The following is a 26,242-nucleotide window of genomic DNA, read 5'->3' on the forward strand; positions in this document are numbered from 1 at the left end:
ATATAACTTATTATTTATTTGTTTGCCACCCTGTCCGCAGGGCCCCGCAGGCCAAGAAACTTAAACACTCGATAAGACTATCTTTACAATACGTATTCACCGATTAGGAGTGAAAACAACCTCCAATGGACACTTAATAGCCATGCTGAATCACTAATGTCTGCAGAACCTTCCGGATGGGAGGGCAGGTGTTCAGTGACGACTTGAGGCCCAGGGAAAATGCAACCGATAAGATTTCGATGGCATGCTCCTGCAGTAGTACCGACATCTCTGGCAGGTTATCAATCGCTGTCGCTGCCACCGACGAATTCTCGTCCCTCAGGCACTGTATGTAGGCGTTTAGGGTGCACACATTGATGTCCGAGTTTCCGGGATTGTGTTTCAGATGCCTAATCAGGATTATAAAGGCAATCGATCGTATCTGGGCACTCGGCGAGAATATCAGGTTGAGCAGCCGCTCGAACAGCTCGTTGATGAACACAAACCTCTTAGATGTGAGGCACTCCAGCTCCTGCATTGGCCCCAGCACGACGTCCTCCATGTTGGACTGCTTGATGATCTTGATTAGGTCAAGAAAGTGCGGCGATATGTCCGTGTAGTTCGATCTGCTGTACGAGCTCAAAGTCAGGACTGAAGAGGGCCCTCGGACACCCACAACGTCTGCCACCGGAACATTGCCCGCGCTGCCCTCTAAAGGCTCAATCTCGGCTACCACTGGCTTGCTAGCCGATGGCTTCACCTCAAAGTGCTCGTCCAGCTCATACTCGTACCGAACCTCCTCGTCGTCCAGCTCAGAGAGGAAGTTCGACTTGTGCTGAAGCAGGGCCAATGCCTGGACGAGGACCTGCAGCTTGCCCAGCGATGTGTACTTAGCGGCCAGCTCCATCAGTATGCCCACGTACTGCTCGATGAACAGCAGGGCACTGGACGGGTTATAGTTGATATATGCCTGCAGTACCTGCACAAACTTGCTGAGCATCTGCAAGGCCTCCTTGACCGAGCTGTGGTGCTTGAAGAAGTTAAAATAGCAGGAGAGGGTTGTCTGGATTTCGGTCTTGTACGAGTCTTCGAAAATAGTTGGCTGCAGAAGCTCCAGGGTCCTAAGGATCTGCACGAACCGATGGAAGTGGTGCTCCTCGCGAAGCGCTTTCATGGTGATCTGTGCCCGGCCCTGCATTATCGAAGAGAGTACGCTCAACTGACGCAGAAAGAGTAGCGGATGGGATGCGGCCAGCTTTCGCAGAAGCAGCTCCGTGTCAGTCGACAATGTTTCAAAGTCTTTCTTTCCCACTAGGCTACCCAAGCACGTTATCAAATTATTCGAGACATTGTCGGCCTGACAGCCCTTCAGGGTCTGTAACTTATACGATCTCTCGCCATCTTTGCTGGGCCGCAGAAACTTGGTGCGCGGATACATGATGTACATCTGTTGCAGGACCTGCAGCTTCAGATAATCGGACACCGAGCTCTCCTCCACATAATCCATAACCTTGACCATCAGGTCCCTTCGCTTCTCTGTTAGCTTGAACAGCAGCTGCATTCTGGAGCATAGCTTGAAGTCGTAGCCTCTGCTGTCGACCTTAATCTCGGAGACTCCTTCGTGCAGCATAAAATGTGTGAATGGCTCCAGCTCTGAGTCTTTGAGCAGGAAAAAGGGATCGGGGCGGGCATTCTTGGAAGAGGACTTCTCCCTCCCTTTCCACAGTTTCGGATTGGTGGTCAGTGCCTCGAAATAGTTAAGTACCGTGCTGTAATCGTATTCTGCCCGGAACTCCCTGAACAGGAACTCTGCTATCCTTTCGATGGTGTCCCAATTTGTCTGGTGGTTTATCAGCGACAGCAGATAGAATCGAAACTCACTGCACGACTTGGAGAACAGGAACTTCTCCTTCAGCAGCTGGCTGGACACTATTTCGGGATCTACTTCAGATAGCCAATCGATAAAGAGACCATTTTGGAAGATCTGTTCATTGTGGCAACTGTGGCTTATGCTGCTGCTGCTATCCATTTTCGGTGTATCGAAACTTTTGATGGTGTCCCTAACGATCTTCTTCCTGGCCAATAAAGCATTGTTGCCCTTCAACTGTTGGAAGTAAATGTCCCGAGAGTTGCGCAGCATAAACACCAGGCTATCGTGATACAGCTCCGTGCTCTGCAGCAGGCTCAGATCTAAGCTAAAATTGTGCCTGAAGATTTTGAAATTCTTTTGCAGGCTTTTCTCCAGAATGCGATAGCTGTCGCGGTGCAGCAAACAGCTGAAGAATGCCCGCAGCAGGGTGCTGGCATGCCGACTCATTGTGATGGCCCTCTCAAAATCCACGCTACGATCGGGCGGCAGCTTGGCCACCACTTCGGTTACAGCGGTAAGCAGATCGTTGTTCCTGCTGCTTCTATGTGGACTTATCACAATTTCGAGGAGATGATGGATCAGATCCCGGCAATCGGTGCGGCAAATCAAACCCTGATCTGGCTGGGTGAGTACCCTCTGAACCAACTGTTTGGTTAAGCTGTTGCTGCTGCTGATGTTGCTACTGCTACTGCTACTGCTGGCATCGTTGGCATCATAGTCCCCAATTTCAATATTCTCCTGAATAATCACACTGAGTCTGGGCAGATCCGGCACCGTCTGAGAATGGGAGTGCAGGTCGAGGGCTTGGACCGTATAATGTCCATTCTTGGCACCGCGCGCCTGCTGAATCTCAATTAGTTGCGCCAGGTAGGCCTTGTTGAGTATGGCGTTCTTGACCAGATCAAACTGCTCGAGCACTGCCGTGTCCAGCATGGCCAGTAGCTTGGACATGGAGTTTACGGGGGTGCCGAAGTTCTGCACAAAGAGCACAATCTGGTCGGGCGTCAGGTCATGCAGTGCGGCCTCGATTAGCCTGTCCACCGAGGATCGGATCATTTTCAGCTTCAGCCAGTCGGGCAGCAGTTGCACCTGCTCCTGCGGCATGCTGGGCAGAAAGGCGACGGGCGCCGGCCGTCCGGGGGGAAACCAGTAATCCAGAATCGGTATGGACTCTGGCATGTTGTTGTTCGAATACGTGAGCAGTATAATAAAAGCGTGTATGATGTTGATGTGCAGAGGAAGCTGCACGCCATCATCGAACTGTACCATCAGCAGATCCGGGTACTCGGTCCACTCGTATGGCTCGTGGTACTCCCTCAGCTTGATAATGTAGTTGTTGAACATGACAAACAAACACTTGAGCGTCTGGATGCGAGTATCGTCTGGCGCATAGTCATAGTCCTCCTGTGATATGATGATGTGCTGGAACATGGTGCTGCGCTCCACAATCAATTGGGCCATATCGATCACATGGTCGAGCATTTCGTTCACAGGATCGCCCATCGTGTGGGCCGTAATGAACTGAATGTATGCCATGATCAGCTCTGGGCAGTTCTCCACTTGGCAGGCAGCTCGCAGCTGTGGAATTATAAACGGTTTCACCTCGAAGAAATGTGGTATCTGCTGGATCGATTTCAACAGCCATTCATGTTCGTAGTCATCCGAGTGCCTGAAGATGATGTTGAGGCCGGAAAGAGCGGCCACCCGCGACTGCTTCACAGTGGAGGAGAGCCGTCTAAATATATAATCCAGTAGCTCGCACACGATCTGATGGTTGAGGCTGGCATCAAATGTTAAATTGCGCAGGAAATTCACCAGTTCGGCATCACGGCTGTTCTCCTCGTTAATATTAACTGCATTGAACAGCAGGAACTCGCACAGGCACTGCACCGGCAGGTGGCTAAAGTCTCCCTCGCTATTCTGAACCAAATCCGACAGCCACGGCATGGACTGAGTGGTGCCCTGCCTTTGAATTATGTCCAGAAGCAGGTCGGGCTTGCGACAGCGGCAGAACAAGTGGCCGAGCTTGAAGGTCTGATTGAGGAACTTCATTTGATCCAATACCATAGACGGCACCTTGCGCGGTGCTCCCAGCGGAGCCATTAGCATTAGCTGGGTAATCAGAATTGCGTTCTCCTCCGTGATGACTGCATTCGGAGACGTTTGCGCCGCCAAATATGTTTCAAACTGCAGGATATGGTCTCTTTCCACAGTCATTATCTGCAAGTGTCAAGAGGGATAATCGGGTAATGGAAATGCTAGTGTTTTGTTTACAATTTACCTGCAACTCGTCCTTGCTGGCTGCGGTATTCACAAACTGGCTCGTGATGCATATCTCAATCAGCATTTTCATTGTGGGATAGTGATCCCAGCAGAAGGCCCCAAATGTCGAGGGATTGTGGGCGGATATCATGAGTAGAATCAGCCAGGTCTTCCAATAAAAGGCAATGATGGCCAGCTTTGGGGGCTCATAGTCCGAGGGCAGTCGAATGTTCTCCGGATGGTGGTATTCGGACATATTAAACAGGAAGTCTATTATGTCAAACTTATTGGCCTGCACGGCGGGAATATTGCTGGTCTTCATTCCAGAAACACGCTTGATAACCAAAAACAATATATCGAAGGTGTTGGCAATCGAAAAGGGAATATCTTTGGTGATTCCAATCAAAATAATGCGCAGCAGGGTCTCCTCGTGAATGGGCGTCTCCGAGATGATCCGCAATATGGCCACCCTCTCTGGCTCCGAGGGCCACTGATCGCACCGTGAATACTGCTCGGGGGTGTCCAGCAGGAGCAGCTTGTGCAGCGCCTGGTGGTACTCAATGCCAGTTATTTTGAAAACGTTTGGCACTGTTTCGTACATCCACGACACCGTGTCCAGTTGAATCTGTCCCATTTGGTTGTACAGCTTGAGCAGGGCTTGGTTATTTTTCACATCGCGATTGTTCTTCAGCGAGAGGCTGGCCTCACGCACCTGCGGTGTGGCCGAAAGGAACATGCAGAGGCAGACAATGTCTACCATTGAATGGAATATGCGCTCCTTGAACTCAAACTGTTCTATTTGCGGGGTGAGGTCCTCTCGTTCGCTTAGAAATGTTTTGCAGAACCTAACTAGATTCACGTCGAAGCGCAGCATGCGCACAAGCTCCCTCAAGAAGACCCGCAATGTCCTCAGGCAATCGTCCCTCTGTAGTAAAAATTCTTGGTAAATTTCGGCCAGATTTGCAGCTGATTGGTCCGCAGATGTTTGAAACATTGTGGCTATAAAAAGGAGAGTATAAATAAAAGGTAATGTTTAGTAAAACTTTTTGCTCACCTAGCATTCCCATATTGTTTGGGTTTCTGGTGTTTGAAAGCTCGTTTTGAACCACCAGCTTCATGACAGTGGCCAATATATCTGGCTGCAAGTAGATCATTTCCTTGAGGCAGGACATATAATGATTGATCAGGGGTTTAGTTTTCAGACGCATTTTCACCAACACCAAAAGAACTTCGTTATCCTGAGTGTTGCGCCCCTTGATGTTGAAGCAGATATACGAGAGAAGTTGCTGGGCGAACTTCACGAGCTTGCCATTGTGTATCCACAGCTCCAGGCGGGAAATACTCAGGCAGCGCACCTCGGCTATGCCTGACGTGGTGCAGAGGAACTTCAGGAAATTCCTAGTGTAATTATCCTGCTGCTGGCGTTTGTTCAACTGGTCCCGAATCGCCTCGCTGACATGCTTCTGGACAGTCTCATCGCTGAATCGTGCCTTGACGGCTCCAATTGAGTCTGGCAACGGCTCTAGCTCGGAATTTAAGGGGCTGGCATCTAGACTTTGCGTCGAATTATCTCCAGAGTCGTCGTCGATGGTAACACTATCCCTGTGAGCCGATGGTATGGCCGTGCTCGCATCCCAGCGGAGTAGGCTTAGGTGGGGAGTGCGTGTTTTGAAAGCTGCGCAAACATTCTTAACGTAAGACGCACAGTACTCATTGTCCGCCCAGTAGCGCTCGTTGACAGCATCGTCGATGTACGTTCGCAGCAGTACTTCTGGCCACTGCGGTACGTCCACAAATCCCCTGGTTAGCAGGTTCGTAAACAGTATGTGCAGATTGGTATTGTACCGCATCTTAACATTGGCTTCGCGACGCAAAAAGGACAACAGAGCGAAGGCAACGATATCTGTGCAGAATACTTGTGGCTGCAGTTTCGCCACGTATATCAGGGCAAGAATGCCAATATTATCCACCTTGGATCTGGATGCATTTGTTGTCGTGTGCTTTATGACTCCACATACTAGTCTACCCACGGAATCAGTGTCGTTTTGCTCCAGTGCTGCATATATGGCTTCAATAATATTTTCCAAGTCGCATTCGACGGCAAACTGTTCCCAGGTTTCATATTGACTACTGCCATTGGATGTGTCCGCTCCAGAATCTTTCAGATTTCCTCGGAATCGTTTGGATGGATTTCCTAAGGCGGACGATGCTTCCCGCTTTCTTTCTGATGACAATATGGGTTTAATGGGAATAATTTTGGATTTTGGATCATCTCGACAGCTCTTTGTTCCAAGCGCAAACAGTTCCCCACCAAGTGGCACCTTTTTCTGTGATCTACCCGATCCACCTTTTCCGCGATCCATTTTTTACTTTTATTTTGAGGATTAACACATCAGGTGTGACCAGCTTTCATGAAGTGCGACAGTGGCAGTTTGGAGAGCAGAAATGTACCAACGGGTTCCAAGTTGTTGGGACGACTTTGAAACGATGGAATAAATACACATTCATACATAAACTTTGTTGCTATTAACATCATAGTTGTAAAACCGAATACAGCTATTTTCATATATTAACAAGTCCTTCCGCTAATTATCAAATAAGAGTTATTTGTCTTTGTTTTGTTTTTTGAGTCTACTAAATTTATAAGTGAATTTTTAAAAATAAACTTCACAGCCATTAATTGGAGAAGAATTTTTAGATTTAATTGCTCGTTTTCAACTTAACATGTGAACATGTTATTGTGAAAAGTGACTTTTCGTTCCGAATATTTCACTGAAGATGCGGTGCCGTTTTGTAGCTATCTAGTTAAGGTCACTCTTAGCTGCATCTAACATTGTTTATACAAAAATTTCATTAAAATTGGGAGTTCTACACAATATTATTAAGATAGAGTAATTATAGTTGGTGAAAAATTAGAAGAGTTTTTCTAATCAATTACCGAAAACTTTGGGTGGCTGTAATTTAAATTATTTATTTGGCGGGGCGAAAAACTTGATACGCTCGATCTAATTCAAGGTTGGCGAACAACTACGTATACTTTCTTCACAATTCAAATCTCTTACTCTAGCTAACCTACGGTGGCAAAGCGGGGCGAATTCGCCAAGAGCGAGAGAGCGAGCTTTTATTGCGCTCCCGCTTTGCCCTAGCCTATCTTACACTAGACTTTAATTCAGATCAATAACTAATTGATCGCTAATTTGTGTATGGGCCGCCGAAAAACCGCTCCAGTGCTAGTCCTTATTTCGACGACCCTGACCATGCCGTCCTCTCCTGCGTGCGTGGCGATGACCCTCCCCACGAGCCACTCCTGAGCCGGCAGATTGTCCTCGGCCACGATGACGAGGTCTCCTTCCTCGAGGTTCGGTTGCTGCTGGTGCCATTTGCCCCGAATTTGCAGCCCCAGGACATATGTATTCGCGGGACCATCGCTGCCAAAACGCTTGCCTGACTGACGAGACAAGTCGCCATCGCTGCAAGCAACTGAGACTCTCCTGGTCCGGAGTCCGCAGTGCTGGGGGGGCGATGAGCGACCCGCCTGTCAGCAGGTGCCCGGGTGTTAGGGCCTCGCCGTCGCTTGGATCTTGGCTGATGGCTCCCAGCGGCCTCGAGTTCATTATGGCCTCGATGCCGACGAGGACTGTGGCGAGCTCTTCGGCGGTTAGGAGCGCGCTGCCTACCGCCCTTAGGAGTAGGCTCTTGGCAGTTTTTACACCTGCCTCCAATAGCCCTCCCATGTGAGGAGCTCGCGGCGGTATAAACGCAAATTCGCATCCGTTCTTTGACGCGAAGTCGCGAATTGCGTCTCCTTGCTCCTTGAGCCTGATCCGCAGAGCGCTGAGATGGCGGCTCGCTCCGACGAAGTTCGTCCCGTTGTCGCAATGAACGACTTGGGGATATCCTCGGCGCCCGACGAACCTTTGAAAAGCCAACAAAAAACAATCAGTGGTTAGATCGGAAACTATTTCTAGGTGAACCGCCTTGGACGCAAAACAAACAAAAAGCGCAATGTATGACTTGTATGGGGGCCTTCCGCGAAATTTCAATGTCGTGTGCACTGGTCCACAAAAATCAACGCCGCAAATTGATCTGCGGGTAAATTCCCCATGAGTTGCGTCAGCAATCGAGGCTTGCATTTAAAACAGCGCATACACGATCGAACTGTCTGACGGCAGACCTCCTGAGCGTTCACTATCCACACGCTCTGTCGAAGGATGCTCACAAGTGCTCGTGGGCCGACATGAAAATTCGACAGGTGCAGATGACGAATATAGCTTCGCACGAATTGCGAGCGCTTAGTCAAAAGCAGAGGAAACTTGGCATCGTATGATATAGGAGCTTTGGCTAGTCGCCCCCACACTCGCAACAACGAAAAGTTGCACCAAGTCCCTGTGTCTTCATGGATGAATGGGTTCAACCGCTGAAGACTGGGACCAATTGTAGATCCTTTCCTAGCCTTTTCAATTTCTCCTTGATACTCGTGATGCTGGATGATTTCGACAATTTTATAAAAAGCTTCATTGTGTTCGGTCGGTGAGATAGTTTTTTCGAAATTTAGGCTTGGGTCTTTACATTTTCTTATAAAGCGGAACACATACACGAACACTCTAAGCAGTTTGAGGTGTGACGAGAATCCCTCGATGACATCTAACAGCTCCGAACTTCGCACAGCCGCGGTCAACCCGACCGCAGTCTTCCTCTTTTCCAGCTGAAGATCATCGGAGTGTTCGAAATGAGCGTTCTTGGGCCAGTTTTCTTCTTCCTCTTTCAGAAATGATGGTCCTTCGAACCAAATTGACTGAACGATTTCGTCGACGTCACAACCTCTTGAGACAATATCTGCTGGGTTCTGTTTCGTGGGTACATGCCGCCACGTAGCATCATCTGACCACTCTTGAATCTCAGCCACTCTATTTGAAGCGAAAGTCGACAACGACGATGGATGAGACCGGATCCAATGGAGAGTTACCTCTGAATCCGACCAATAAACGACTCGTTCAATGGGCACGTTTAATAGGGGCTTGATTCTGTGACAGAGATCTGCGAGAAGGTGAGCGGCACATAACTCAAGCCTTGGGAGCGTTTTGGTCTTGAGCGGCGCTACTTTGGATTTCGAAGTCAACAATGATATTCTTAAACCTTCTGCAGTTCTGCTCATGGAGGCGTCAGCAAAGGCATGTATTTGAACCGGTGACATCGGATCGGAATACACAAACCGAGATATGGATATGTCTTCCAATTGAGATTGTGTATTTTTCAACTTATTCCACGCTGTTTCCAAATGCAGCGGGATCGACTCATCCCAATCTAGTTTGTTAAGCCAAAGCTCCTGCAATAGGATCTTGCCTTTTATAACGATAGGACTTAATAAACCAAGGGGGTCAAACAACTTTGATGTCACCGATAGTATGTTCCGTTTTGTCGCTCGGAGACCCATAACTGAATTGTCAATTTTGAACTTAAAGGCATCGTCAGTAGGTAAACATGAGATTCCTAACGCATTTGTCGACTCTGAATCCGAGATTGTTATGGGTTTGGCTGTGCTCTCAGATGCGGTGATCTCGGGTGAGTTTGAAAACCACTTAGTCAACTCAAACCCTGCGGTCTGAAGAACCTGAGACACTTCGGACTTAATTGCCATTAGCTCCTCTACGCATGCAGCACCAGTCAACAAGTCATCGACGTAAAAGTCGGACCCAATAATGTTAGCAGCTCTAGGGAATGAGAGCTTCGCAGACTCACTCAACCTTTTTAAACACCGGATAGCTAAGAATGGGGCTGGTCCAGTCCCATAGGTTACAGTGTTGAGCTTGTATAATCTCAAGGATTCAGAAGGGTCTCTTCTCCACACTATGAGCTGAAACTGCCGATCCGCTTCGTTCACCATCACTTGGCGATACATCTTTTTAACATCAGCAGTCAGGGCAAACCTGTGCAGACGGAAACGGAGCAGTGTCGAGTATAATTCCTCTTGAATGGTAGGTCCCACCATCAGAATGTCATTTAAGGCCACCTGTGAGGACGTCTTGGACGAAGCATCGAACACGACTCGGAGCTTGGTAGACGTACTTTGCGGCCTCAGAACACACTGATGAGGGATTACGTAGTGTGGAGTAGAAGGAATCGTATTGTCAGTAGGAGACATATGACCTAAGGAGAGGTACTCTTCCATGAATTCCAAGTACATTTTCTTCAACTCAGGGTCACGATGCAATCGTCTTTCAAGCGACAAAAACCGCCGTTTCGCAACCTCAAAGGAGTTGCCTAAACAATTTGGATATGATTTAAACGTGAGCCTTACTTCGAACCGACCTGATGATAGTACCTGAGTCGTCTTACGATAGTGTTCTTCACATAGCTTGTGCTCAGGTGTGGCAATTTTCTTGGTAGATGCCATTTCTTCCAGTGACCAAAACTTTTTCAAGGTCCTATCGATGGATACTAGCAACTCTTCACTGCAACTCAAACTGTTTGTAATTTGAGGAGCAGAACTCCTGGAAACATATTTTCCCGACACAACCCAACCAAGAAGGGTTTTCTGAAGAGTTGGAAAGTCAGGACCTTGTTTAATTTGACCAACAGCTAATAATTCAAAGAACGATTCTGCTCCAATAAACATATCTATTCTTTGTGGCTTGTAGAAATAAGGGTCTGCCAGTGGTAGGTTCTCTGGGATTCGCCAGTCAGTCACATTCATTGACTGGTCAGGGTGATAACCTGAAATTGATTTCAGGATCCAAAAATCAAAGGAGAACTCACTACCATTTATTCGCGACTTCACCACTGTGTGTATTTTATCCTTTACTTGAGAATTAGATTCACCAATTCCAAGCAAGTTAATACAGGACTCCTCTCTACGGATCTGTAAGCGATTAGCGAGGTCCTCGGTAATAAAATTTGTTTGTGATCCAGAGTCGATCAGAGCTCTGGCCAGAATGTGTTCACCGCTCTTAGTTCGGACGCTTACGATCGACGTAGCCAGAATTACCCTGTCCAACGCTGTCGCATGCAAAACATGTGACGTGGAAGGTTGATTCTGATTTGATGGAGGAGAAGGACTCTCTTGGGGTGGTGGCAATGCGAGACTGTTAGCCGACACTGTGTATCGATGCAATAATGTATGATGTGAGCGGCTGCATGGCTTGGCATGACTTTGTCTTGCCTTGGCTTGGTCGATTCTTCAGCAGACAGATGCTGGTATCGACGATTCAAGACTTTCTCAAAGTCGGACCAAAGCGGCAACTTCTCATAAGGTCGACTCTGTTTAAAACGAGATGAATGAGCATTGCATTCGAAATTTTTGTATCATCTCCGATCGACAGTAATGATCCGTAAATCGACGAAACAGTATCGATTAGAGTTCTTACAGATGATGCAGATTGATGCGACATTCTCGGCAGATTGATCAATGTGGAAATATTATTCGTGAAAATCAAATAATCGTTGTCATATACTCGTTTTAGGCCAGCCATGGCCTTTTCATAATTTGCCTCGGTGACTTGGAACGCCTTTATTGTTCCTAATGCTTCATCAGAGAGGCACCAAATCAAATGATTAAATTTTTCGATCACCGGTATGCTGTTGTCGCTATGGACTAGTCTCTCAAAAAGGATAATGAAATTTTTGAATTCCGAGTGTTTACCACTAAATTTGGGTAATGCCAATTTCGGAAGTCTAGCATGAGTTGGGGCGGAAGAAGACACTGGCTTCGTCTCGCTTGCTGCATCAAAGGCGGCGATAAGCGACATTATCTTTCCTTTGGTGACAATTATCAGCTCTTCCAACTCGGCTGCATATGCATCATCACCTGTTATGTCCTCGATTTGCTCCTGCAAATGGTTAGCCTTTTCAATTGAAGCATTCAAACAATCTAATCTACATTGTAATTCCGGTAATTGCAAAGGAATCGACCCTTGATCTAATCGATCCTCTAAGCGGCGAATGCTTTTTACTCGACTTTTGAGCTTAATCTTTAAGTCTTCAAGAGTGGATTTACTTTTTTCTGCCATAATGTTTGTGTATGAAGATTTTACACAACAAACCCCACTATTATTTCTATTTATTTATTTATTATTATTATTATTATTTTTTTTTATGTTTGAACGAGAACGATAATCGAAAAAGAATTTGAATTGAATGTCGAGGCACGAGGTATCAAGGGAAAGAGTCGTTGCAAGTGACGACCGAAAACAATATACCCGTTAGATACAGGGTAGCGCGTCACTTGGCAAGTAACAGCCGAAAACAATATACCCGTTAGATACAGATAGCGCGTCACTTGGCGCACCGTTAAGCTCAAGAGCGGCAACGAAAATTCTTCCAACAAATACAACGCAAGCAGCAGTGGAGAAGCGAAAGCGAAAACGAAATAATGCACCGGTGCTGCTGCTTGTATGTATGTGTGGGTATTTTCTATACGCCGTGGCTTGGGTGAACGTACGAACAAACTTTGTGAGGTTCTAACGACAAGAAAGGTAGAACAAAATAAAAGGGTGGGGGGGGGGGAATAAAACGAAAGATGTATGTACATATAACTGTTGCGTCCAAATAGCGGATCACATATGTCTGTATGTGTCGATATGTATGTATTTATGTGTTTTTAGTTATATTTATGCAATTACTAATAAAATGCATGCAATCAAGCTCTACTATATGTACATATATCATACGTCTGTGCCTAGAATTGAAGGCGATGTGCAATGTTTTCAGCACAAGACACCTCAAAGAGAGATCTGAATGTCTTTTGCTCAGCCTTCAATTTTCTGCACAAATACCTCTGATTCCTCTTTTGGATCTTTGAATCCAACTGCTACTTTCCTGTCTTTATCGCAGGGCATCCCTCGGCGGTAGCAGAATTTGCACAAAATTATTGTTGGCGCGACCGACGCTATGATATTTTACAAATTGATTGCCGATTGCACACACACACGACGCGGGCAACGAATATGTTTGCATACATATGTATGTATACTGCAATTTCTTGTGTCACTGTCACTTATTGTTGTTGCCTATAATTCACTTTACAGTCCACCCGGGGGCGACATGAAAAATAAGAAGAGTTTTTCTAATCAATTACCGAAAACTTTGGGTGGCTGTAATTTAAATTATTTATTTTGCGGGGCGAAAAACTTGATACGCTCGTTCTAATTCAAGGTTGGCGAACAACTACATATACTTTCTTCACAATTCAAATCTCTTACTCTAGCTAACCTACGGTGGCAAAGCGGGGCGAATTCGCCAAGAGCGAGAGAGCGAGCTTTTATTGCGCTCCCGCTTTGCCCTAGCCTAACTTACACTAGACTTCATAATTCAGATCAATAACTAATAATTGTGGCCATGGATGGAAGGTCAAGCAACAGTTGGAGCTCCAACATAATATCAGTACTGTACTCAAACATGTTTCTATCTATCGCCCCCCCATTAATGGACTTTGAAGACGAATTGCTGTGGATAAATCAGTCAAACAGTGGAAAACTGAAAATATTATATGACAAATCGAATTATGTTACTCCCAATACAAAGCTCCTCATTGAACAAGCATTTATACAGCCTCTAAGTCTTCAAGATCAACAGATACTGTTTGATGATTTGCTGAAACAGAAGTCTGACATTACGCACCAATATGGATTGACACCCGCAAAGGTATGTTTCATTTCATTGAAATTGTGTTGATTGATAGCCAAATGTCTTTTATAGCTTCCCCTGCTGGTTGAAAACAATCCACTCATTTCCATCGAAATCTTGTTAAGACTGATGATGACCTCGGACATTACAGAGTACTTTAACATATTGGTTAATATGGACATAACTTTGCATTCCATGGAGGTGGTCAACAGGTAAGTTTGACACAAATCAATGCACTATTTGTACATTAAATTAACTCTGTTTTGTCCTTTCCTTCTACTCAGATTAACAACGTCTGGTCCTCTACCCACAGAGTTCATTCATTTGTACATCAGTAATTGTATCTCAACCTGTGAAACAGTCAAAGATAAGTACATGCAGTCCCGTCTGGTACGGCTAGTATGTGTGTTTCTACAGTCTTTAATTCGAAATAAGATCGTTAACGTCAAGGTAAGTGACTGAGTTATCGATTTAGTATAGCTTTAATATTACATTCAATCAATTGCAGGAATTGTTCATTGAAATTGAGGCCTTCTGCGTTGGTTTTAGCAAAATTAAGGAAGCAGCAGCATTATATCATCTCATTAAACATTTGGAAACAGGAGAAAGTGCACTGTCCTCGAATTCCATATCGAAGCAATAGCCAATTCTATTATTAACCTACATGTGTTTGTAACTTTTTTATACAATGAAAAGGTTGTTGATGAAAAGCCAATCAAAATTGTACCAATAATTTCTAGAGTGCACCCATACCCGCCCCTGGCCGGTCCCGGGGAAACCACATAAATAGATTTTAAAAAAAAGGAGGAAACGCATTTACTACATGTAAAAACAATTTCGCATTTAATAAATTAAGTATCTAGTTGAAGATTTGTATTCTATGAGTGAGTATTGGCTGCCTCGTTTGGAAGAAAATATGGGGGCTCGGCTGCTGGTTTTGGGAAACGGCTTAGATAGCGTTCAAGTCTTAGAAATTTAATCGATATTAGGCGATTGTCGAACCACCATCCATTGATTTCATTGTGTATCATGCCAGCGTCCTCCTCAGTTGCACATCGGATATAGACGCAGCACGACTGTATATCCAGTTGCACGTCACATATCTTGCAGCGGGGCCCGACCTTCTCAATGATTGACTCCACGATGGACTGCTTCAAATTGGGTTGTTCGACTTCTGTCAAATCAAACATGTGCCTGACCTTCAGACAGGGTGTCGGTGGGTTCGCAATTTTGTTTGAATTATCGAGTGCGGAAATCTGCCACTTCTTGACCAATTCATTTTTCTCCAAGTTCCTGTTCCAGGCAATGGTGCGCAGTGTCTTCCCGTCTCGTAAGGCCATGCCGAACAGCACCCGGCTATCGTTCTTCTCCAACATCTTGATGGCTTTATTCCAATACGATAGTTGCTTAGAGCGTTTCTCCGAAGGCACTAGCTTTTCCTGCAGCTGGTTCAATGTCAGTTCAGGGCTTTCAGACTGCAAGCTCTGGTTTTTCAGTTCTTGTATGATGTCTTTTGTTAATTGGTCCACAGCAACCAGGGCTTTCTTTTGTTGCATGCGATACACTACTATGCCGAAATAGACCATGAGGACGCCGAATACCACCAGAATGAGAGTACCCATTACTGCAAAAAAGCGTTTAATTTTCTTAAATACAAAGCACTTGAGAGGCAGATTTGGTTCAGACAGTTCAAAGTAAGAGCCCTGTTCCAGAGTGTTGGCCGAGCCCGTTGTACCCAAAATGTTTATCATCCATTGCGGATTCTCCGAGATTAGGTATTGAATGGCCAGCAGATTGCTCTGCATATTCGCCCTCGGAGTCTTGCTATTAATGACTAGCTCTCTGACAAACTCGCTCACGTCAAGGCTTGGCGACTGGCTGGCATCTGTACAGGGATGGAGCCTGGCTCGCTCGTTCAAACGCTTAAAAAGTTCCTCACTCATGAGCAACGAACTCTTTAAAGATTCTTTTCCTATGCAGTGCACCTTCTCTTTGGCCAATTGCAAGTCATTTTGGTTACACAATGTATACTTCAATGCTGTTTTCTCCATGGGGCTCTGATCGAATTTCTTGCTCGTATAGAGGACTGTAATAATTGCCAGAAATATCACCAAGAGACCAATCAGCATTTGTGGTATGATGTATTGTCTAATATCGGGGTTTTTAAAAAACGACTTAAGATCGGATAAGACGAAACGTTTAAATTTTCCATTCCTTGGTTGCGGCATCCTCGACATTTGAGCAGCGTGCGTGACTTTGGGACTGATCTTCCTCTGCAGTGTGGTGTCCCGAAAGCTTAGCAATCTATTAACCACGCCTCCATCTGAAATTTTTATTTTTCCACTCTGCTTGGCATAGCTGTTGGACGAGTCAATCGAGAAGGGCATGGAGCACTGTGGGCGGTATGTGCCATTCATATTCATATTGTGCGGCATGCACTCACTGTCGTAATTGGCTGCCACAACAGGTGGTGGGGCATACATCTTGGAAGCCGACATTTGCAGTGTGTTTAAATCGGGCTCGTCGTAGTTACGCTGGTTAAATACTGAAGGATTTCTGCACAATTCAATGTCGTTGTTGTTGTTTACAGCAGACAAACGCTGTGGATATTTAAATATAGGTGGTTCGCGCTGCTCTTGAGAGTACAGGGCATACTTGGTACTTCTTCTCTTTAGTTTCTCCGCCTTTTTGTGTTTTTTTAACTTTTGAATTAACACCGCTCTGGTTGTTTCCGTCACAGGAGTGCTTGGAAATCCGCATTGAATCAGCTTTCTATGCAGATCGAGGTCGCTCAGGCTGCTTAAGCTTTCCGTTGACATTTTAGGTATATGTTATCTGCAAGAAGAAATAGTAAATGGTATATGTGAGTGTTGTTCTAATGATGGTTGTATTTAAAAAAAGAAGTTTTAGATTTCGGCATACTTCAGCAGAGATATGTGAACATATTTATGCATGTATGTCCGCATGTATGCTTGGACCTTCAACTGATTAAATTGGTATTTATTGCTTAAATCCACCTAGGATCCGATGAAGTTATGTATATTGATGTGGATAAAAATTCAAAAGTCGCTGTGGAGATAATGTTTTTTATCCCCAATCGGCCGACTAATTATTTCGAATTAAATAAAACTCGTCGCAGAAATAAAATTACGATATGTTCTTTAATGCGTGACATCCAAATTGCAAGTGTGGCTTGCCTGCCCTTTACATTGCCGCTCCGATCGCTAAGCGCAGCTTCGCTCGGCCGACGTCGGTAGGCAGACGCAAAGCGGAGATAGCGAAGAGCGACCTGGCAGAGAGCGTTTAGCAGGGCAAGCAAGCGCAAAGCTTTAACAAACAAATGTGTGACATAGACATAAGTAACAAACAAAATAAGCGGCTGAGGGCCAAGAATTAGTTGCTATTTGGCAAGCAGCTAATCGGCTGGGTTCTGCTCCGAACATTCACCACCCGTTGGAAGGCAAAGGCTTTCAACAGATCCATCCCGAAGGGGCAGAACCGCTATTTTTCCAACGGCCCTCTTGAAGATGTTTGCTTGGGCGCAGCTGGCGGCTACGCTGGGATGATCGTCGAACGCAGCAATCGGCGCTTCTTTACGAAGGCGGCTTGTCGTGATTACGTCTTGATCATCGGGAACCTCTGTAATTGCATAGAATGGCAGGAAATTTGGCAATGTAGAAATTGTTGAAAGTTGAATTTCATTTAGCGTGGATATGTAGGTTTTTAATATATGAAAAAGTTCGCGCTGCAGTTCCTGATTCTCCGATCGCAGTTTTTTCACTTGCACCTGGCACTCGAGCAGCTGCTTCCTGCATTGCTGCTCTAAGTTTTGGTACTCCAGCGTTGTGGGTCGAAAATCGTCAATAGAGATGCACGAGGAATTTTCAAAATCGGCTAAAGCTGCACGCTTATTCTCCGAGCTATCAATGCTTCCTGATACTATCCAACCAAGTTTTGTCTCCTGCAATGTTGGCAATTGGGCTGATAGTCGAATCTGTCCGACGCACATTAAATCGAAGAACAAAACAGAACCTATCAACAGATCGATACGTTGGGGCTTGGAGAAATTAGGATCAGCTAGTTTTAGATTATTCGGCATTGGCCAATCCTTTGCGTCTACGCCGAAGTTAGGCTGCATTTCCGTAATTGAGTTGGTGACAATTTCAGCGAAGGAAGCTCGATAGCTTGCGTCCTGGGATTGTACAACTATATGTACAGACTTGCTCGAAGGTAGAATGGAATCTCCGATTCCAGGGATGTGAACATAAGACGAGCGATGATCCAACTGCAACTGATCAGCAAGTCTAGATGTTACAAAGTTTGCCTGTGATGCAGAATCCAAAATGGCACGACATGGGATAAGTGCTCCATAACGATCTGTAACATGGACGAGGGCAGTAGGTAGCAACATGTTCTTGCTAGGCTGAGATTTCTGGATCGAGGGGGGAGGGCTAGAACACCCGCTTGCTAGAAGCACAGTCGCGGCCTCTTGGTGGATCGATTCCTCGGCCGGTGGAGAGGAAGATGAAGCACCAGTTCCCGATGGAATGTGGAGTAGCGTGTGATGTTTGGCCTGGCAATGCCTGCAAAGTCCTGACCTGCACCTCTGCAATTCATGGCCTTTGTTGAGGCAGTTCAAACACAAGCGGCTCTTTGCTTCTTTGTATCGTTCAAACGCAGAGATTCAGGAATTCCTGACATCTAGATATGTAATGCTCGGAGGAATTGCAATGGTTACATATGGGGTTAGGATGGTCGTTACTGGAGGTGATAAGGGTGACAGGTTTGTCTTCTCCCACCTGCTGGCTAGGAATTGTTACCATAGCCGACCCCAAATTTTCCAGCATCCGACATCTTGCTTCCAAGAATGAGGCCATGCTTGACCACCGAGGCAATCCTGACGTCGGTAAGTTCTCCTCCCATTTCTCCTTGGTCTTGTGGTCCAATTTCGTGCCTATGATGAATATCAGCAACCCATCGGATATCTCCTGCGGGGTCGCCAAGGTCTGAAGTGCACGCAAGTGCGAATTGATTTTGTCGCTGAGCGCGCGCAAGCCGTTAGCCGAGCCCTTCTCCACCCCTTGCAGCCCGAAGATAGCCTTGACGTGTGCCTGAAAATGTAACAATTTATTATCGAATCGCAACATTAGTAAATTCAACGCCTTGTCGTAATTCTCCTCAGAAAGTTGCAAGGAACGAATCGTATCCAGCGCAGCACCATCTAGACATCCACGAAGATATTGGAATTTTTCGATGATTGGTATACGATGGGCTTTGTGCACCATTGTCGAGAACATCGAGTGGAATTCTGGCCAATCCATGTAGTTCCCACAGAATCGCGGAAGCTGCAACTCGGGCATTCGAGAGCGGCCTATACTATTATAGGCGAACATCGACGAATTCCCCTCGAGAGTATGCCGAGCCGTTGAATTGGCAACATTTACCGTGCGAGCAGCCATCAACTCCCGCGACAGCCTGGACCTAACCTTGACATAAACATTCGAAAAGTCCAGCCGGGCATCATGGGCTAACTGCAGGAAATACAGCCTTTCAAGGCTCGTTTGAGCGGCATCGAAATACGCATTCATTCGCTCGATTTGCTCTAAGCGAGCTTGAAGTTCTGCCTCATCTAACTCGGCAAGCTCTTCCTTGGTGAGAAAGCGATCCATGGCTTTAGTTGGCGCGCGATGGACTCGGCCTTGTGCTTGTAGAAATCTACATCACTCGGCATTGCTGCGTTCGCGACATTGGTAGGCTCAGGTGCTGCCATGTTGAGGTTTTAAAAGAGTCACTCAGCACGACCGAAAAAGACATCCTGTATACGTATAAACGTGAGAACCGAAAGCAAAGGGATTACAGCTAATGCTGTGCGAGCTGTCCGATTCCGCTTTGTACTCCGCTTGTGTGTATTAGTGAGTTCGCTGCACTGCACTGACCGAATTGTCGCGACAGAGAAATTAATAGCCAGCAATGCGTGTATGTAGGTGTATGTAAGTATGTTTTAGCACCGAATTGTGCTTAACCGCCGAAAATTTGCTAAGGCTAACGAATGTCGATCGCGAATGATTATTAATTTACACTGCAACTCAGAGATCACGTCGGGGTCACCAAATTTTATGTGGAGATAATGTTTTTTATCCCCAATCGGCCGACTAATTATTTCGAATTAAATAAAACTCGGCGCAGAAATAAAATTACGATATGTTCTTTAATGCGTGACATCCAAATTGCAAGTGTGGCTTGCCTGCCCTTTAGATTGCCGCTCCGATCGCTAAGCGCAGCTTCGCTCGGCCGACGTCGGTAGGCAGACGCAAAGCGGAGATAGCGAAGAGCGAGCTGGCAGAGAGCGTTTAGCAGGGCAAGCAAGCGCAAAGCTTTAACAAACAAATGAGTGACATAGACATAAGTAACAATCAAAATAAGCGGCTGAGGGCCAAGAATTAGGTGCTATTTGGCAAGCAGCTAATCGGCTGGGTTCTGCTCCGAACAGTCGCTTCAACCAAAATATTCCTCAAAACTATTTATAGTTTCACAAACATCGAAGCGAGTGTTCATGCAGTTGGAAGATAACATACTTACACAAATACACGTGGACTGGACGAGTTGAACATATGATTTAATCACATAAATCTATACTTTGCAAAATATAAATTTTTAATTACATAAAATATAAACGAAAACTGTAATTTGTTTTCAAGCAACAGTTTCAAACACCATATTTTGATTACAATTTCATACGGCACTTACTAAATCATTCAGTCAAGGGTGCGGCGTCAAATGCATTTCAATGGAACACATGAATTGAAATAATTCTCGCAACATCGATGTTATACTCTGGAAATAACTATAAAATTAATCACGAGTGAAGTAAGTGGTAGCTTACTGAAGCTAATGGTTTCATTAATGTTGCTTATTATTATTGCAATACTTTTTTATTTGTTATAGGTATAATACTTATACTAGTTAAACTTATGTTAGCTATTTCAGTATTCATTGTATAAATGTACAGATTTATTTCACAACATATTTATTTATATATGGTCGTATTCCACCAAACTTCGTGTCAAACCTAACTTTAGGTTGGTGAGCCCAGATATATACAAATTATGGAAAAATCAGGAGGTTTGAGCAAGAGAAACATACATATATTCTAGTTTGGATAGGTAGTCGAGCTGGTTGCAGCAAGAATTATAGTTTACAAAAATGATTTAGCTAGATGTGGCATCGGTGGCAGAAAGTATTTAGGCAGGCTTCGGTTTGACTTGCACAAAAATTTTGCGATTTCCTTTTTGAAAATGTGCCCGTAACATGCACGTAACAGATCATCTGGGTAAAGAAAACTGTTTTCCGCCACTTATAATTCAAAATGTAATTAGAAATTTAATCTTTTACTCACTGTTCGTCAGACATTTTAAATACACAGTTAATGCATCTAAGATGTCTTGATCTTCTTACATCGCGCATTTTCTGTAAAGGTAAAGGAAAACCGAAGACTGCCCGAATGTATACAAAACCAGCCATGTTTTGTTTCAACCATTCCATTTCGGATGTTCACTTGTTTTCACATTCGTGGCGTGTATATCGAACAGGTTCGCACAGAAAGCGATGGCAAACTATCGGCAGGGGCCAATCCGTTTTCTTGAAATGTAGATACATTTCTATGTGTTTGTGGCTTAAGAACTAAAATATTGTATGCCTTTTGCAAAGGTAAATATAGGCAACATCCAAGTTAAATTCAAACAAAAAACGAGGGGGAACGTTGTGAGTTGCTGCGGACACCGCAACTCTACAGTTATACCCGATACTAAGTCAGTATGGCTCTCCTCCGGCAGACGCTGCTAATATTAAACGACACGACAGTGCGTGCGAGAGAGACAGAAAATCAGTCTGAGCGTGACGTCGGGCGCTGCGTAGCCAGTGCAAATTGATTTGTTCCTTTTGGCTATAAAAATTATCTGATCTGATCCAGATTCAGCAGTCTGATAGATATGGTCATTATCTATGATTCTGCGTTTTTATACCCGATACTCAAAATGAGTATTGGGGTATATTAGATTTGTGGTAAAAGTGGATGTGTGAACGTCCAGAAGGAATCGTTTCCGACCCCATAAAGTATATATATTCTTGATCAGCATCAATAGCCGAGTCGATTGAGCCCTGTCTGTCTGTCCGTCTGTCCGTCCGTCCGTCCCCTTCAGCGCCTAGTGCTCAAAGACTATAAGAGCTAGAGCAACGATGTTTTGGATCCAGACTTCTGTGATATGTCACTGCTACAAAAATATTTCAAAACTTCGCCCCGCCTACTTCCGCCCCCACAAAGGACGAAAATCTGTGGCATCCACATTTTTAAAGATACGATAAAACCAAAAACGCAGAATCGGTGAGGATGACCATATCTTCTACAGTGCAAAATCTGAACCAGATCGTATAATGATTATAGCCAGAATCAAGAAAACAATTTCATTCTATCTCGCTCTGTCTCTCTCTAACACACAGGTTTCATGGTCGGTTTTGTCAATTGCAAAATATGAGTTCAAGGATCTCAGAACCTATAAGAGCCAGAGCAACCAAATTTGGTATCCACACTCCTGTGATATCGGACCTTGACCGTTTCGTGTCCAAATTTCGCCACACCCCCTTCCGCCCCCGCAAAGGACGAAAATCTGGGGCATCCACAAATCTCAGAGACTATTAAGGCTAGAGTAACCAAATTTGGTATCCGCACTTCTGTTAGATCGCACTATAAAACGTATATCTCAGAATTTCGCCCCACCCCCTTCCGCCCCCACAAAAGACGAAAATCTGTTGCATCCACAATATTGCAGATTCGAGAAAACTAAAAGCGCAGAATCATAGATAATGACCATATCTATCAGATTGCTGAATCTGGATCAGATCGGATCATTTTTGTAGCCAAAAGCAAGAAATCAATTTTCAGTGGCTACGCAGAGCCCGACGTCACGCTCAGACTGATTTTCTGTCTCTCTCGCACGCACTCTTTGTCGTGTGGTTCAATATTAGCGGCGTCTGCCGCAGGAGAGCCATACTGACTTAGTATCGGGTATAACTGTAGAGTTGCGGTGTCCGCGGCAACTCCCACCGTTCCACCTCGTTAGTTTTCTCGAATCTGCAATATTGTGGATGCAACAGATTTTCGTCCTTTGTGGGGGCGGAAGGGGGTGGGGCGAAATTCTGAGATATACGCTTTATAGTGAGATCTAACAGAAGTGCGGATACCAAATTTGGTTACTCTAGCCTTAATAGTCTCTGAGATTTGTGGATGCCCCAGATTTTCGTCCTTTGCGGGGGCGGAAGGGGGTGTGGCGAAATTTGGACACGAAACGGTCAAGGTCCGATATCACAGGAGTGTGGATACCAAATTTGGTTGCTCTGGCTCTTATAGGTTCTGAGATCCTTGAACTCATATTTTGCAATTGGCAAAGCCGACCATGAAACCTGTGTGTTAGAGAGAGACAGAGCGAGAAAGAATGAAATTGTTCTCTTGATTCTGGCTATAATAATTATACGATCTGGTTGAGATTTTACACTCTAGAACATATAGTCATCCTCTACGATTCTGCGTTTTTGGCTTTATCGTATCTTTAAAAATGTGGATGCCACAGATTTTCGTCCTTTGTGGGGGCGGAAGTGGGCGGGCCGAAGTTTTGAAATATTTTTGTAGCAGTGACATATCACAGAAGTCTGGATACAAAACATCGTTGCTCTAGCTCTTATAGTCTTTGAGCACTAGGCGCTGAAGGGGACGGACAGACGGACAGACAGACATGGCTCAATCGACTCGGCTATTGATGCTGATCAAGAATATATATACTTTATGGGGTCGGAAACGATTCCTTCTGGACGTTACACACATCCACTTTTACCACAAATCTAATAAACCCCAATACTCATTTTGAGTATCGGGTATAATTATTGCGGAACATTAGCACGATTCGTTTTTAAAATATTATTGGCTGAAAAACAGTGTGCCTAAATGTATATACACATATTTTTAAAATCATTTCGGCCTTAAGACAAGTGCACACATACGTACATGCGTATTAAATACAACACGGCTATAAACACGATGATTTAAACGGAATAATACAATTGTACCTAAAATACGTTTATTAATTTCAGGCCGAACCGCATGTCCTTAAATAATTACTGTAGGCATGAATCGTAGAGGTTTAAATTCTGGAAATACGATGTCTTCTCAATCAAATATTGACGACGGAAGCTGGAAAGGAGTTTCTGAGGGTGGATCTATGTTGCCCACGTCGAACTCGTCAGCTCTGAATCCTGATGGGAGCAACCAGAGTGGGTTTTCACAAGGAGGATTGCCGTACAACTCGGGTGGCAATCCATATCCACCTGCTGGCCAATCCTCTCCCGCTGGAAATCAGTCTTTAGTTTTTCAAAACTCTAATCAACCTGGATCGAATACACCTCAATATACCTCTTCACCTGCACCCTCTGGGTCATCCACGCCGGGTCCTGTTGGCTCACAGAACATTCCTGGAAACTATCCACAGTCGGCGACAGCTGGAAACTTCAATGGTCCTGTGGGAGGACCCTTTGGATCGCCATCTACTGGCTTGGGCCAGTTCAGTCGACCAGCCAGTTCGGGCACTCCCTTCAACAGCGGACAGGCTGGCCACTTTTCATCGCCCACGGTCTTTGGAGTGGGCGGTCAATTCAACCCAATGCCACCAGCATCTCCCTTCGGTCACGGAGGCAATCATCCCATGATGGGCGGTCACCAGCAAATGGACCGAATTGATCAAGGCTTTAGGCGGCACAACTCGTACTTCAGTCACACCGAGCACCGAGTATTCGAGCTAAACAAACGCCTTCAGCAGCGGAACGAAGAGAGCGACAATTGCTGGTGGGACTCTTTCACAACGGAGTTTTTCGAGGACGATGCCAGATTGACAATCCTGTTTTGCCTGGAGGACGGACCAAAAAGGTATACGATTGGCCGAACACTCATCCCGCGCTTCTTCCGAAGCATATATGAAGGCGGAGTGTCTGACTTGTACTTTCAATTGAAGCACGCTAAGGAGTCATTTCACAATACGTCTATAACCCTGGACTGTGATCAGTGCACGGTAATAACACAACATGGCAAGCCGTTTTTTACGAAAGTATGTGCTGATGCCAGGCTGATCTTGGAGTTCATGTATGACGACTATATGCGCATCAAGTCTTGGCATATGACCATTAAGGGACACAGGGAACTCATTCCAAGATCCGTGATTGGCACCTCGCTTCCCCCCGATCCGATGCTTCTAGATCAAATCACTAAGAACATTACAAGAGCTGGCATAACCAACTCAACACTAAATTATCTACGATTATGTGTTATACTTGAACCGATGCAGGAGCTAATGTCTCGACACAAGGCCTATGCACTTAGTCCACGGGACTGCCTGAAGACAACTTTATTTCAAAAATGGCAGCGCATGGTAGCACCGCCGGGCAAAAAAGATCCCCAAAGGCCGCCCAATAAACGGCGCAAGCGGAAAGGCTCCAACTCGGGCGGCGGGGCCAATAATGCAAACCCCCCGCCTGTGACAAATCAGAAGCGATCACCCTCTGGGCCCAGCTTTTCCCTCTCCTCGCAAGATGTAATGGTTGTGGGTGAGCCCACCCTGATGGGCGGGGAGTTTGGCGAGGAGGATGAGCGGTTGATAACGCGGCTGGAGAACACGCAATATGACGGTACCAATGCCGTGGAGCACGATAATCACACCGGATTCGGTCACGCCGACTCGCCCATCTCTGGCTCGAATCCGTGGAGTATTGACCGAGCGGGAAATATTCCAGCCAGTCCCGGCAACGGTGCTGCGCCGCAGAACAACGCGAATATATCTGATATAGATAAAAAGAGCCCCATTGTATCGCAATAGAAGTTAATAAAACATATTTCGCTATATTGTCAAATGTATTTTCATACTTGCATGTAAAAAATATTTAAATAAAGCTTTCAAGTTTTAGGAAATGTATATAAGACATACATACATAAAAATACATACATATACATATATATAATTACACTTAAGCTGTCTTACTCTACACACTATTATATAATTGTAGCGTAGGCACTACTTCTGTCTTGACTGCCTTTCAAAGTAATTTGTGTTTTAGTAAAGCAGAACTTTTAAGCACAACGCTCTAAATATTTTAAGTAACTTTATTTGCTCATACCAAGGGCTGTCGACAGCCGCATTGGGGCTCTTAGGGGCCCTTCTACATTGATAATTCAACGCAACGCAACGTAATCGGGCCAAGAGGAGACGGGCCCGGGCTAGTTTCCTCGACAGACCAGACCCCGTTTCGACGGCCCAGCCTGTATCCTGACTAGGTATTCTTAGATTTTTAGCTTTATGTAACATTTCTTTTAGCCATTTTCGAATCGATTAAGCATTGCTTCTGCTGAGATTCGATCCGAATCGCAATCTATGATTGAGGCGACAAGTATAAAGGATATTGTTTGTAGAGCAGAGC

The 26,242-nt window shown here is 45.3% G+C and overlaps 5 protein-coding genes across 7 annotated transcripts; 2 read left to right on the forward strand and 3 right to left on the reverse strand.

Annotated features, from left to right (window-relative positions):
* Window position 1: 1 nt before the first annotated feature.
* Window positions 2–6,474, reverse strand: LOC117189476 (integrator complex subunit 1-like). The gene is made up of 3 exons (XM_033394609.1): window positions 5,166–6,474; window positions 4,131–5,110; window positions 2–4,069 (listed from the first exon to the last, which is right to left on the reverse strand). The coding sequence occupies exons 1-3, from the start codon at window positions 6,472–6,474 to the stop codon at window positions 134–136; spliced, it is 6,225 nt and encodes a 2,074-aa protein (XP_033250500.1). The 3' UTR covers window positions 2–133.
* A 545-nt stretch (window positions 6,475–7,019) lies between these two features.
* Window positions 7,020–13,065, reverse strand: LOC117190509. Its single transcript, XM_033395575.1, has 2 exons — window positions 12,883–13,065; window positions 7,020–8,026 (listed from the first exon to the last, which is right to left on the reverse strand). Exons 1-2 carry the CDS (start codon window positions 12,943–12,945, stop codon window positions 7,349–7,351), a joined length of 741 nt encoding a protein of 246 aa, XP_033251466.1. The 5' UTR covers window positions 12,946–13,065; the 3' UTR covers window positions 7,020–7,348.
* A 289-nt stretch (window positions 13,066–13,354) lies between these two features.
* On the forward strand, window positions 13,355–14,476 carry LOC117190508 (CCR4-NOT transcription complex subunit 11-like). The gene is made up of 4 exons (XM_033395574.1): window positions 13,355–13,750; window positions 13,805–13,944; window positions 14,017–14,182; window positions 14,241–14,476. Exons 1-4 carry the CDS (start codon window positions 13,445–13,447, stop codon window positions 14,373–14,375), a joined length of 747 nt encoding a protein of 248 aa, XP_033251465.1. The 5' UTR covers window positions 13,355–13,444; the 3' UTR covers window positions 14,376–14,476.
* Window positions 14,477–14,552: 76 nt separating this feature from the next.
* On the reverse strand, window positions 14,553–20,503 carry LOC117190507 (inner nuclear membrane protein Man1-like). 3 transcript variants are annotated; one of them, XM_033395573.1, is made up of 2 exons: window positions 20,480–20,503; window positions 14,553–16,567 (listed from the first exon to the last, which is right to left on the reverse strand). In XM_033395573.1, the coding sequence occupies exon 2, from the start codon at window positions 16,549–16,551 to the stop codon at window positions 14,611–14,613; it is 1,941 nt and encodes a 646-aa protein (XP_033251464.1). In that variant the 5' UTR covers window positions 16,552–16,567; window positions 20,480–20,503; the 3' UTR covers window positions 14,553–14,610. The 3 variants fall into 3 exon arrangements, with proteins under 3 accessions (XP_033251464.1, XP_033251462.1, XP_033251463.1); XM_033395571.1 differs by lacking the exon at window positions 20,480–20,503 and adding an exon at window positions 20,312–20,438; XM_033395572.1 differs by lacking the exon at window positions 20,480–20,503 and adding an exon at window positions 20,308–20,438.
* Window positions 20,504–21,350: 847 nt separating this feature from the next.
* On the forward strand, window positions 21,351–25,740 carry LOC117189831 (LIM domain-binding protein 2-like). The gene is made up of 2 exons (XM_033394894.1): window positions 21,351–21,439; window positions 23,873–25,740. Exon 2 carries the CDS (start codon window positions 23,908–23,910, stop codon window positions 25,642–25,644), a length of 1,737 nt encoding a protein of 578 aa, XP_033250785.1. The 5' UTR covers window positions 21,351–21,439; window positions 23,873–23,907; the 3' UTR covers window positions 25,645–25,740.
* Window positions 25,741–26,242: the final 502 nt, after the last annotated feature.

Source organism: Drosophila miranda (genome assembly GCF_003369915.1).
Source record: "Drosophila miranda strain MSH22 chromosome Y unlocalized genomic scaffold, D.miranda_PacBio2.1 Contig_Y1_pilon, whole genome shotgun sequence".
Taxonomy (NCBI): Eukaryota; Metazoa; Arthropoda; class Insecta; order Diptera; family Drosophilidae; genus Drosophila; species Drosophila miranda.